General features: G+C 46.4%; 1 protein-coding gene across 1 annotated transcript in view; it reads right to left on the bottom strand.

Moving 5' to 3' along the window:
• The window catches only part of Pdia5 (protein disulfide isomerase family A member 5), an 89085-nt gene that overhangs the window by 17692 nt on the left and 56919 nt on the right, over positions 1-14474 (bottom strand). Inside the window, exon 11 of the mRNA XM_028752280.1 lies at positions 9492-9628. Within this exon, the coding sequence (XP_028608113.1) occupies positions 9492-9628 (137 nt within the window). The remainder of the gene's footprint in view (positions 1-9491; positions 9629-14474) is intronic.

Below are 14474 nucleotides of genomic sequence, written 5' to 3'. Positions count from 1 at the left end.
GGTGGTAGATGAAAATCTAAGCTCCTTCTCATAACTGGAAGCCCCGTACGTACCACCTGGCTCCCACCTGGCCTCCAGCCTCAGGTCAGGTCACTTCCTCTCATCTTTTATGATGCAGTCTCTCTCCTATCCCATCAAGCTTACTTCTGCCTCAGGACCCTTGAATGTGTTCCTGCTCCACCTCAAATAGTAACAATGACTGCCCCCCACCCCACCCCATTTTATATATAACTCTGTCTTATGTTTCTGATCAAATTCTAGTCTTATCCTTTCTGACCCACCAACCCAAAGAGGCTTCACCCCACTGTTCTCTCTTCTAATAGCCAGTGTTTCCCCTAATTTTATTCAACGGACCCTGAACAATCTGTTTATCTGTGTCCTGTCTCTTCAGCTGGAAGGTAAGTTCATACAGGCAGAGGCTTGTATGAACTAGCTGTCTATCTGGTTAAATCTGAAGTCAAGCCACATATATTTTTTGAATGAAATCTCGGGGCTGCACTTCAGGTTTATACCTGTGTATGGAAGCGCTATAGATAGGATACGGCCTCCATGTTAAAGGCTTAGGCCCCAGTTTGTGGCACTGTTACAAAGTGTTGAAGCCTTTAAGACGTGGGGCCTCATGGACCAACTTAAAAGATCTCTGGGATGTGTCCTCAAAGGTGACAATGGACGGAGGCCCATTCCTCCTCCTCTTTGTTTCCTAGGCAACCATGAGAAAAGAAGCCTCCTCCACCATACAGTCCAGTCACCATGTTCTGCCTCACTATGGCCTAGAACAGTGGTTCTTCCTAATGCTGTGCTGAATCCAACCATAAAATTATTTCATTGCTGCTTCATAACTGTGATTTTTCTACTATTAGACATCACAATGTAGCCAGGCAGTGGTGGTGCACGCCTTTAATCTCAGACTTGGGAGGCAGAGGCAGGCGGATTTCTGAGTTCGAGGCTAGCCTGGTCTACAGAGTGAGTTCCAGGACAGCCAGGGCTACACAGAGAAACCCTGTCTCGAAAAATAAACAAACAAAAACAAAAAAAATGATATGGGACCCCCCAAAGGGGACATGACCCATGGGTTGAGAACCCTAAAAGAAATGGGGCCAATGAATCATGGACAGAAACTTCTAAACTGCCTCTTCTCAATTTTGAAGTTAACTATCTCGCGTATTTTGATACAATGATAGAAAACTAACACAAAAGGCTTAAGTAGATGAAATGTTTTATGGCCAGGGCACAAACCATTGCTAAAGTGACTAACACCCCTTCTTGACAAAGCGGGTGGTCAGTGTCCACACATATTCCCACCTTACTACCAGAGGACACTTCTGCTGCCTCTTCCCAGTGTTGACAATGTCTTCAGAGATCTCCAGCCTCTGGGTGCTGGTCTAGCATTTCTGGTACCTATGACAGAGCTCACTAGAAATCACTAAGGTTTTCCATTCTAGCATCTTTCCTTCTGCTCTCCAAACGAGATACCAAGAGAAGGTGATAAACATCTGCAGACAGAGTTTATGATGAGGGGCCCTGCCCCATACAAAGGGAAGGTCTGGCTGAGTAACAACATCCATTTGGGAGAGCTGTGGTGATGTACAGTGCTTGTGTTACCCTAAGTCCCAACCTCCTGAGCCTTGCCTTCTAGGGGTCCCCCAGCTGCATGAGTTGCAGAGTAGTCAGAGGAGTGTAAGATGTGGGGACCAGGGCTCTGGCCTGCTGCATTAGTGTCTTCCCTGTGATATGACAGACCATTAAGTTTTATGGCCAAACTTCCTTGTTGGGTTTTCATCATCCATGTAAGCATGCGTGCTGCTAACTCTGTGATCTGCAGAGGTCTCATACAAACACCTCTATCCCATTCCCCCCAGGGGAATTCCCACCCTCCAGGGGTGTTGGCCTCCTGTCACCCCAAAGCCCCCAAACCCATCTGGTTTATACTGAAATCACCTGTACTGACAATTGTATTATAGACTAGCCACGGGCTTTCCTGGACTCTGAATGTAAGATTTCCAGATCAAATTCATCTATAAAACTCTCTGGTAGCTAATGTCAGTGGGGTTCCTACTAATGCTGGGAAATCACTGATATATGGGTGCCATGAAGGGCCACTGACTCACTGACCCCTTGGGACTGAGCCACACCCCGATGGACGCTTTTATTTATCACAGCCCTTCATTCCACAGACGTCCCCCCATCTTTTATGTTATTGTAAAATGCTGATAACAAGCTTTTAAATTTTTATTTGCAGGTTTCAATCCTGAGGAAATAATTTGACATGTGGATAAATATTTATGCATGAAAGTGTTCTTGGCAGGGTGGTTTATAACAGGAAATTCAGTAAATAACTCAAAGTCTCAACATTATGTCGCTGGTTAAGCAATTCACAATGCCTTTATATGATGGTACATCAGGTGACCACCAAAAGCATCAACAAAAAGGTGTTTTTAGTAGTGTAAAAAAATACCAAGATAACGTTAAAGGGAAAAGATGAATAGGTAAATCAAAAGCAAAAACAAATACAGACAACAACAACAAAACACTGAAGGAAAAGTTCCTTCTCCTGGCACAAAAAACAAAACCTTTAAGGACCAGAAGGAAGTGAAAAACCAACGTCACATCGAAGACAAGACAATGGTGTCATATTCTGGGGTGTATTTCCTAAGTAAAGCATGAGCTAAGGGTAGGAAAAGCAGAACCCCCAGAATGGCTTAGTGCTGGGGTGTAGCTTCCAGCACTGCCTGGGTTAACTGTCATCCTGACTGCACTGGTTCAGCCTCTGGCAAATTCCTTGGCCTGCTGGTGCCCCACCTCCCTTTTTATAAAACGGGAATAATGCTATCAACCTGACAGGATTTGTTGTACAGATGAAATGATCTATGAAGTGTCTAGAATTAACACCTGATTCATAGCAATTACTCAGGACATATCACCACGTGGCTCTGTACAAGGAGAAGCACCCAGAAACAAGCTGAAGACTACGGGAGAACATCAGGGATGTGGAGGAAACACATAAAGAGATGAAGATTAATACCCACGAAGAGAGAGCTCTGGGTGAAAAGAAAAGACAGCCCAGTGGGAAGTGGGCATCAGGGTTGTTTTCATGGAAGAAACTTGAAAGGTTGGAACACTGGCTTGGTTCTTAAATGCCCCCAAAACCTCAAGTGCCCAGCCAAAGGTATTGTAGAAAGATGCAGAAACTCCTGGAGGTGGGATATACTGAAAGGAGTAAGGTCACTGGAGACACACCCTTAAAGGGTGTCCCTTCCTTTCTCTGCCTACCTCAGCCTCCTCCACCTCGTGCATCCTCCCATGACGTTCTGCTCTGACAGAGGCCCAGAAGCAACAGGGCTAAGTAACCATGGACTGCCACAACTGAAACCTTTAGCCTCCCCTCTTTTTAATCTGGCTTTTTTTAGGAATGTTTTTAGTGATGGAAAGTTGGCTAACACAGCAGGTAACCCCATAAAAGGATGTTTAGTGCCTTCAGTGCAATGAAAGTTATAGGCAAGGGATACCAAAGGCCAGAAGTATCTGCCTGTATCTGTTCCTTCTCCTGCACTAACCTCAATTTGTAACAGAAAACAACCTAAGGGAAGGAAGACTTCTTTTCGTTCATGGTTCTCAGGAATTTGGGCCCATTGTGGAAGGGAAAGTCTCATAGGTCAGCCTCACTAATGGCAGTGGGAATGTGGGAAGGAGGCTGCTCACATCATGATGGACTAGGATGCAAAGAGGAAGGCCAGAATGAAGGGTCTGATGGTTAACTTTCAAAGGCTTACCCTCAGTAGCTTGTTTGTAACTGCTAGATCCCAGCCTCCTAAAGGATCCACAGCTTCCCCCAAACACTGCTATCAGTTGGGGAATGAGTATACAAAACATGGAGCTCTGAGGGACATTTCAGATTCAAACCATGTCTTAGTTTACAACTACTGCTGTAATAAGACATCATGACTAGGACTACTTATAGAAGGAAAGGTGCAGAGGGGTAGAGAGTCTATCATCGTCATTGTCATCGTCATCGTCATCACCATCGTCGTCATCATCATCATCAAGGTCAGGCGCTAAGACAGAAAAGGGCTCAGCTCTCAAAGCATAGCAGAATTCAATGACCAAACTGGGAATGACCACTGGTTTTTAAAACCCGAGAACCTACCTCCAGTCCTACTTCCACTGGTAAGATTGCACTGCATACACTACCATGATGGACCAGGATGCATGGGGGACCATGCTGGTAAGACATTCGCATTTAAACCACAAACACAGCACCAAGGTTGCTAGAGGTCTGACTTTGCCACATCCGTAAAGGTACAGTAAAACATTTCTATATGTTTCTAAACAAGTTCCAGAACAACCAGTCTATCCATGGCAAGTAACTTCACATTGTCAATTAATCCTAAATATTTAGACGTGACCTCTAACGTAACATCTAGAAATGTTTCCTGGGCTGTTTGAAGAGTGAAGAATTGAGGACAAATGTCTATCACCAGGGGATTTGTTTAAAATTTATGGCATATCCAAATTATAACACAATCCTCTGCTTAGATTTAAATGTCAACACTTATATCTACAGGAAGACATCAGAACCTACTGGTAAGTGAAAACAGTCAAATCACAGAAAATGGATAAAGAATGTCCCTGCTCATATTAAAATTAAAAAGAAGGAGAAAAGAAAATTCTATAATGTAAAGAACTGCAGAGAGAGGTGGCAATGCTGACTTTAGTAGTGTCCAGCCCTGGGGTGGAGAGGGGGGTCCCACTGTTTGTGTTGGAATCTTATGCAGCCCGTGAGCTCTGTATTGCCAACAGTTGCAGCAGCAGAAGGCATTACCGTTATTCTTAAATTATTTGTACAATCAGAAAAGCAGCAGCAGAAAGGCTTTTAGGACATGATGTTACACAAATCTATATATGCGCTGACAAAAAGGCCAGTTTTACTGTATGTCAAGTTAAAAGCAAGGGAAAGGAGTCTGGAGACGTGACTCAGCAGTGGAGAGCATTTCCTGGCCTTGCAGAGGACCTGGGTTTGGTTCCTGGCCCTCATATGGTGGCTCCCAGCTGTCTGTAATTCCAGTATCAGGGAATCCAACACTCACTCTCTTCTGGTCTCCCCCAGGTTATCAGACACGTATATAGTAAACATACATGTAGGCAGGCAGAATATATATATATATATATATATATATATATATATATATATATCTCCAAAACATTTCTTTTAAAGAGAGAAAGGAAAATAATAGCAAAATGATGCCTCCAAATGGAGTAGTTGCATCTGGAAATGGACTGGAAGTAGTTTTGTTTTTCTCAGTCATTAATATTTCTCCACACCATGGAGGTACTTTCCCCCAGGTATTCCAGGAGAGGTACAGACACCAACCAACAAAGAAGCTGGGACATGAGGCTCAGCTGGGAGCTTGCTTGACTGCCATGTAGAAAGCCCTAGGTTTGACCCCTTGAACTACAGACACTTGAGAGATGGAAATAGGAAGGTCAGAAGTTCAAGGTTATCCTTGACTGCACTGGAAGTCTGAGGCCAGCTTGGGCTAGAGACCCTGCCTTTAAAAAAAAAAAAAAAAAAGGGAGGGAGGAAGGGGGGGAGAAAGGGAGGGAGGGAGGGAGGGAGGGAGGGAAGGAGGGAGGGAGGGAGGGAGGGAAGATGGGAGAAAGGAAACAAAAGGGAGAGAAAGTAAGTAACAGCCATCTGACTTCTTGTTCGGAATTTGGCAGAAACACACAGAAGGCACTGGAACGTGGCAGTAGCCGATTCCTGTGGATGTACGTGCCTTCTACAGACCCTGTTTTGTCCTCCGAGGGCTGAAGAGGACCTAGAGCTGGACTTCCGCGATGCAGCTTTCATGCTAAGTTCTTCACAGGGGGGCAAGGCTTAGATGACAAAGGAGGAGAAGACACTGCAGGGCTGCAAAGCCAGGCTCTGCCAACACATGAGCCTACACCTCTCTCAGCCCTTTGCTTACATTTGCACTGTCCTCCCCAGAAGGCCGAATCCTGGAGAGTGAGGCCCACAGGACAAACCTGGCTGTAAACCAAGTGACTACAGCTAGCCCATGCAGAGGGTCTGGATAGGTACTAGTTGTTCAATCACTGCGCAGGCATCAGCTGCACCAGAGTGTCTGTATGGCTAGCTGGGAGAGAGGGAAGGAAAACCATGAGGCCACTGGGCAAGCTGAGGCAGAAAGAAGGCAAAGAAGCTGGGGGCCAGCAGAAGTTTCATGGTCAGTCCAATTACAGAGGATTGACAATGTATAACAACCAGGGCCCACGCACCTGTCCCTCTAGGAGTGCAGGAGCATGGCCCACAAGCACCCTGAGAAAGCTACAGACACTAAACACATGAGATGCCATGGCTACCCGGGGTTGCCAGGATCTCCTGCTTGGGTAGGCATAGGTTGAGAGGAAAGCAGAAGGCCTTCTTTCTCTAGCCAGTCAAAGGGAGCCCAGGGCAGAAGCAACCAGTGTCTCAGCCCTTAGTACATGTACAGAAGTAATACTGCAAAGAAAGACTGGAGGTCTCAGAGGGAGTTGAGTAAGCTGGACCTTCTTCCCCATACATCCCTGTATCGTTTACCTATAAAACTGCTAAGAGTCATTACAAACAAGTTTATTATTTTCATGTAAGCCTCTCTCCTACAGACTACTGTGCTGTTTTTAAAAAGTCAGCTCTTTCGGCTGGCTGTTCTTAAGCAACAATAAACCTTGCAATTCTGAAAGTCTGTCTTGATGCTCATAGCTTGGAGTTTAGATGATGACTACAACCAAGTACACACTCTCCAGACAGGCCCAGCCACAAGGCATGGGGGGTTGGGGGGACGGGGACACTTCCCCCAGGTGGCCCTGTCCTGTTCCATTCTCCCCTTCATAGTCAAAACAGCAACTCACTTATTGAATGTCTCCCTAAAAGGAAGGCAAGCTCACTCTCTGATTTAGTAGTCCTGCCCAGGAATCAAGCTAAACACGGCCAACAAAGCTCAGCCGACTCTGGGTTGCTGTGCGGACAGATTCTAACTCTGCGTCACTGAGAGGGTCTGCTTTCCTGCCACTCTCTACACGGCCTAGCACTGACACCATAACTACTACTGACTTTCAGGATTCGCCGTCTCTTTACGAGAGAAACCCAGGATCACTTTGCAGGCCTCTAGCCTCTTGATGGGGTTTTGGGAGCACCCTGGCTCAAAGTGCAAAGCCAGGCAACTGAGAGTGCTTTGTGGATCCCACCCTGAGCTCTGACTCTCCTTTACATACACCAGGAGGTTTCAGCCCTTCCTAGGCTGGAAGGCACAGTTCCCAGTAAAGGTCCCAGTAAAGGAAGAGGGTCTAGAGAGTATACTATTTAAAGAAGAGCCACCGCTGTCTAAGGGGACATCAGCAGGTAGCTTATCAAGGAGTGAGCCTAACCCCTCATTCTGCAGGAAAGCAGGGGTAAGTACAGCCACCGATTCATAAACAGACAGGGCATGAATGAGCACCCTTGACTGGCCAGAAGAATAGAGAACATGAAGGAGAACATGTTAGAACATCTGCCAGCATCTGCCTGCACAGCTGGGATGGAGATGCAGGCAGGGTGGTCTACACATCTGAGTCAGGCCAGGGAAGCATATTTTAGCTTAGGGGTGGGTGGGGATGGAGACAGTGCTGCCTGCTGGGGTGCCAGGCAGTGGGTGTCTCTAAGGTATACCCTTAACTAAGCCCCTTCCTCCCTAATCCTCACTCCTTAAGGTCTCACTCTGTAGCCTAGGCTGGCCTCAGGCTCCCCCAGGGGCTGGGATTACACATGTATGCCGTCTTGCTTTGCTCCTCCGACACTGTCCTTAAGCAGCAGAGCCAAACAAGATCTCAAGCCTGAAGAGTCTTAGGAAAAAGAAATGTCTTTGAGCTTTTTGTCTGTTTTCTAGTGCTAGAAACAAACCACAGGAAACTCTTCCTTCTGCATTCTCAAAAACTTGGCTTTTTTACTTTGGTTGGTTTGATTTTTTTGCTTTTCTTTTCTCTCTCTCTCTCTCTCTCTCTCTCTCTCTCTCTCTCTCTCTCTTTCTTTCTTTCAAGACAGAGTTTTTCTACATAGGCCTGGCTGTCCTGGAACTCTGTAGACCAGGCTAGCCTTTAACTCTGTCTCCCAAGTGCTGGCATTAAAGGTATGTAGCACTGTCTGGATGAATTTGGCACTTTTAAGAAAAACATTAACTGTTATGGGAATTCATAGAAACAGCCCTTCAAGAGATCAGGCTAGACCTTGTTGTCCTCCCTCCCATCCCCATTCAACAGCCACCAAAATCCCAAGCAGCACAGGACTCACAAGCAGTGAGCAATCTGTGACGATCTTATCTGTAGGTTGGTGTTAATCACTCTCATTTGATGCCACTGCAGGTAAGATGAAAGATGACCCATCTGGAAGCCACTCTGTTAGCATGAGTACCTTACATCCACAGGATTAACCAATCACGCACCCTCCTCCTCCTGGAGTGTATCTATAGTTCTATGCCTTCCTCCCTCTCACACTGTGACACTGCAACTCCGGCACTCTTCTGGGAAGCACAGAAGTCTTGTTTTTTTCTTCTCTATAACTTTTTTCACTCATAAGCACTGGGCCCAACTTGGGGCAGGAGGCTACAAGAGCAGAGCGCCTCACATGTAACATGGGCAGACCTAGTCCCAGGCCATTCAGTTCATCTCCTATTGGCTATGGCCAGCCCTTCCCAGAAGACCCTGGAAACTACACACAGGGCTGCCATCCTTTGCTCTCACAGGACTTTGCACTCCCTCCCCAGGAGCAGGCCCCTCCTCCTGAAGCTGCCTATTCAACCTTCTGTTCTCCACAGTACAGAGAGGGCACGGGCTCAGAAAGATTCAAAGCTACATAGTCACTCTTGAGAGCACCAGAGATTGGGATTCTCTTTGAACATCTCAGTCTGAGACCGGACATATGAAGCAGCAGGAGGCACTCTAGATGTTGACCTCATTGCCTGATGAACTACCAAGCAGGGGCAGGCCCTCTCTGTACCTTGGACTCACCCTAGGTAAATGGAGGGCCAGTACTGCTCTAGTATCTAAGGACATATCCAGTCTGACTCCTCAGCCCCTGTTAGCTTCAGGGAGGACACTCAGGCCTGCAGGGGGGATGGAGCTTCACTGAGCTCTGCTGAGGGACGCTTGTGGCCTGATTATGTATATAGTTTTCTGCCTGCATGTACACCTGCAGGCCAGAAGAGTGCACCAGATGTCATTATAGATGGTTATGAGCCACCGTGTGGTTGCTGGGAATTGAACTCAGGACCTCTGGAAGAGCAGCCAGTGCTCTTAACCTCTGAGTCATCTCTCCAGCCCCTGATCAGGACTTTTGTGCTGTTCTGATGGAGATACAAGGCAAGTGTATGAGCTGAGGATAGACACCACGCCAGTTCCCACTGAATTTCCTATCTAACAAGTCCCAAGGCAGTGTCCTACTCTGAGGAATGGGGAGGTAGGGGCGGCAGCGTTCCACTCACATGGGGCGTGGAACATGACGAGGACAGAGGAGTGCTCCTTCACAAACTGGTCAAAGTCTTCATCGGTCAGGTGATAAACAGAGCCGCCCTCATCTGCCCAGGGAGTCTCGGGGACCTGGGGTTGTGGTGGCTGTGGACTGGAAGACCAAAAAACAGGCAGAGCTCAGAGCAAGCCCTGGGGTCTGAACAGCCCTTACAAAATCCAGCCCCCTGGACACATAGCTCCCACACCAAGGCCTTTTATACACTGGAAACTGGACCTGGAGATGGATGGAGAGGGACTGCCCTGTCCATCTCTGCCTCCTCCCCAAGCAGAAAGGTACTTAGCTGATACCCAGTGTACATGGTGGTTGTTTACTACAGCTTTCTGAGACAGCTCAGGGAATCTTATTTTCCCTAGGAGGGTTTGCTAGCTCTTTCAAGGTAAGTGCAAACTTCCAGCAAGCTGGTAAGAGCAAATATCAATGGTGCACAGTGGCCACTGTGGAAGTTAGATGTTCTGCTCTGAGCCACCCACTGGCAGGACACAGGAGGAGGAAGGAGTGAGGCCAGTGCACAGGAAGGAGTGCACTGGTTGAGCAAACAGAGGTGTGAATAGGGGGAGGGGAGGGGTGACCACTGAGCCAGAGGGAAGCCAGGTTGGTGGTATACACTCTGCCAGAATCTGAGGAACAGACATTGCTGGCGCTCTCAGACCCCTCGTCAACTACCTGGCTGCAAAACCCTGGCAGTTACCTGATCTTTCAGGAGCCTGCCTGCTCCACAGAGAACCACACATTGGTGCCTATAGCCTCTAGTGCTAAGTGTAGGGAAGGTTCCCAGGTACCAACTTCCTGCCAGGACGAGATGGCTGGTGACATAAGATCCCTGCTGCTTTACTGCTGAGTGCCTTTGCCAAAGCACCTCAACTGCAGCTTTGAAAAAAAACTCTTTGGATGACAAATGTGAAAAGACAAGCATTGTTCCCTGCCTGTAAGTGCCTACAGCAGGGAACATTGTAGAACTCCAGCAGTCAGAGCTGGAGAATTAATCAGAGAGCGACCCGGCTCACATAGAAGCAAAAGCTGGGTTCAGAGTCTGTGGAGGCTAGGTTGGCTCTGTGGACTGAGCTGCCCTAAAAGCCTCACTCTCACTGGTCTTCAGAAAGAGAGAGTGGCAAAGCCTTCGGTTACTTTGCTTACTTGATGTCAAGTTGTAACTGGCTCGGCAAAAGTAAGGATTCCTAAAGAGATATACATGAATCTCTCAATCTGACTACGAGACTTTGAACAAGGGAATCTAGAGACACAAGAATTTCTCTGGAATCTCATGCCAGGGAAAAGGGAAGGGTGCTAGCTGGAAGGGGAACCGGGCTCCCTGAAAGAGATTTCACACAGTTCTTAAATACAGACTGAAGCCCAGATGACGATGGGTCAAGTTGGCAGGACCACGTTTGACCAGGACTGCTTACAAGGATCTTTGGCCTTCTATTCAAACATTCATCTCACATCAGAACCTGGGAGAGAGAGTTGGGGAGGTTGCTAAATCCCTTGTCCCTCTTCCCAATGGGGCCACATTGAAAAAAAAAAAACCAACTCTCCCTTTTCTGCTTTCCACTCATTTACTTTTGTTTGTTTTTGCTTTTGAGACAGTGTCTTACTATGCAATCTTGGCGTCCTAGAATTTGCTATGTAGTTCAGGCTGGCCTCAAACTCAGAGAGACCAGCCTGCCTCTGCCTCCTGAGTGCTGGGATTAAAGGTGTGTACCATCACATCAGTCTGCTTTCCACTTTTAATTCGCTCTTTCATTGGCTTATTGAGGATGAGAGGTAGGACCTGACTTGGGACACAGGTTGTGATCCCTGAATTCTATAACAAGATGATACTGATGACAGATTCAGGCATTGGGAAATCACCAGCCAGGCACTAGTTCCATGATATCTAGCTTCTTATATCTGGGCTCAAGCCACTAATCCAAGTGAATATGTACAGCAACCAGATGTGGGAGTGACACCTTTAAGCCGAGCAGAGGCAGGCAGATCTTTATGAATTCGAGACCAGCCTGGTCTACATAGCAAGTTCAGGCTAGCCAAGGCTACACAGTGAGGCTCTATTTCAATAATAGTAATAAGTTAATATTAAAATGATATCTATAGCAGGTGATTTGCTATACAGAGAGTAGGGCTTAGGGAGTATGCCTCAGTAGGGGAGGGTTAGGTGCACTGTCAATCATCTCTGTTAGTGGAGGGCTGAGCGCTGAAGAGGAATGTGTATTCTTCACACAATAGCATGGACAGACTGCTGGCCATGCACACAGCAATCTATAATTTACTAGCTCTTGTATGAAGAAGGGAGGTAAAATGTTCCTGTTTTCATCTGCTAGGAAAAAAGACTCTTGAGACCTTACAAGAAACAAGCAGAAGCTGTTACCTCTAGGTGTGACAGGGATAACAGGAAGGGAGAAAAAGGCAGAAGTTAAAGCTTTTCAATGTATACTTAAGTGTCTTAGATTTTTAAAAAAATGTTATGTGAATGCTATCTATTTAAAAAAAAAAATCAAAGTAGTTTAAAAAACCCAATCAGAGTTTTTGAGAATTCAACAATACAAGATACAAAAGCTATGTCTTGGCAGCGTGTTAAGAAAGAGCCTGAGAAGCTTCCACTTTAGAGGCTACCCTAAAACCACAGAAGGGTTTTGGTTTGTTCAGACCGCATAATACCACTGAAATGAAAACAACAGGAAATACAAAGCAAAGGAAAGAAGTTGCTACAATTTCTGGAGGTAGGAAAAAAAAATCACCTTAGCAGCAGGAGCCACACCTTTGAAGTCGGGGTACAGCTGGGCAAAAAATGGGGGTGTCACTATAACTGATCCTGAGGAGCACACATGCCACAGACAATGGGGGGATTATGTTCAAGAGAGCACTGCAGGATGGGCTATCTAGTAGGACAATGTGTAGAAAAGAGGGGTCAGGCAGAGGTCTGCACAGAGTGCCTGCCAGAAGGCAGAAGACACTATCCACGGTCTGCCTCCCCAGGCAGCCAGCACTCTCCAATATCTTATACCTGATGTACAACAGACATCTAATAAAGCTCACTGAACAAACAGTGAAGAAACCTGGTTAAAGGACACAGAGGCATGTGGATGCCTGTGAGTTCCAGGCCAATCTGGTCTACACAGTGAGTGCCAGGCTGGGATGACACGGTGAGACTCTGTCTCAAAAACTAACTTACTAGTTAAACAAACAAACAAACAAATTTAAAAGGGCTCTCTGGGGCTGGAGAGATGGCTCAGTGGTTAAGAGCACTGACTGCACTTCCAGAGGTCCTGAGTTCAAATCCCAGCAACCACATGGTGGCTCACAAACATCTGTAATGAGATCTGATGCCCTCTTCTGGTGTGTCTGAAGACAGCTACAGTGTATTCATATATAATAAATAAATAAATCTTAAAAAAAAATAAAAGGGCTCTCTGAATAGAGAAACTGTAATTTATTTTCTATATCTCTGAAGAGAACAAACACCAACCAGTAGAAACTCCAAAGAAGAGCCCTGTGCAACTCTCCTCAGCAGACAACAGAAGCAGTGGTGACAGCAGCTGTATTACACCCAAGAGCCCAGGAGCCTAGGTAAGCAGCTTTAACTTAAAACATCTACTGGACAGTGGACCTCTCACTGGCCTTTTACAGCTATTTCTCGGGTTCTTCCAGACAGACAACAGGCAGGAGATGCTCTGTACATTTACAAAAGACTATCTAGACATTTCTAGATAATCATGGATAACTTGAACTCAAAATGAGGCAAAGGGCTGGGGTGGAAAAAAGTGCTTAGTGTGCAAGTGTGAAGATCTGGGTTCAAATACCCACAGCCCCTATAAGAAGCCAGGCATGGTCTCATGTAGTTAACCCCAGTACTCTGGAAGGTAGACACAGGCAGCTCACGAGGCTTGCTAGCTGGCAGCCTAGCTCTAGATATGTTGAGAGACCCTGTTGCAAGAGAATAAGGCAGAGAGTGATATAGCAAAACAATAAACATCTCCTCTGGCCTCTGTATGTGCATTTGTATCTGCTCAGAACACACACACACACACACACGAGACTCTTACAAATACACACAACTTAAAAACTAAGAACAGTGAGGTAAAGGACACCATGGGTAATTGCTGGGATGTGATTACTGTGTCCTCAGTACCCTTCCAGGACTCTGATACTTTCAGGTGCTCTGAAGATCAGACAGGCTCTCCAGAACTGAAAAGGCCACCCATAAGCTCATTTCAGGGAGATGTGTAAGTCACGGACATAGAAATGCAACTTGGAGCAGCAGCAGGAGGCAAGAACACTTGGTATTCACTAATTCAGTTTGCCTCTGGTTGGTAGACAGAGGCTGAAGTGTACAGCTAGGCCAAAATGGACGACTGTCTACAACCCCCCTACCTGCCTGCCACCCCCAACTCAGCAGAGGTGATGAGACCTCTAGAATGAAGAGGGGGTGCAGATACTCTGATGAGTGTCCACTCCAGAGCACTTGTGTCCACAGATGCCAGACCTGATTCAAGGGAGGGCAGGCTCTCTCTGGGGCTTTGGACATCACTGGGAGAAACAGCAAGGATGGATATACCCTGATCTTTTACCTCTCGGCTGTACAGAGACCCTGGAGAACAGCTCAGCACCAGGGTGGTGGGTAAAATGAGGTCCTCTAGGATTAAGAGAACCCATAAAGACTTAAAATACAAGAGACAAGGAGGAAGCACACACAAAGCTGGATACACACATGGAAAATCTAGAAGGAAATTCACCCAAATATCTCTGGGTAATAAGGCACAGAAGCACTTTGCCATAACGCTTTAAAAGTATTTTTTCTATGAAAAAAAGTTTACTTGAAAACCATAAACTCAGAAAAACACTTAAACATTCAAGGTAGTTGGTGTTAGCATTCTGTCTAAACTTCACCCCCACAGTTACCTGGCAATAGCCAGGTAGGCCTGGCCCACTATAAAAGGGGCTG

The sequence above is a fragment of the Grammomys surdaster genome, unplaced genomic scaffold (assembly GCF_004785775.1).
Source record: "Grammomys surdaster isolate TR1022 unplaced genomic scaffold, NIH_TR_1.0 125889, whole genome shotgun sequence".
Classification (NCBI taxonomy): Eukaryota; Metazoa; Chordata; class Mammalia; order Rodentia; family Muridae; genus Grammomys; species Grammomys surdaster.
Note: the sequence above shows the minus strand (reverse complement) of the source record. Positions and strands in the feature narration are given on the sequence as shown.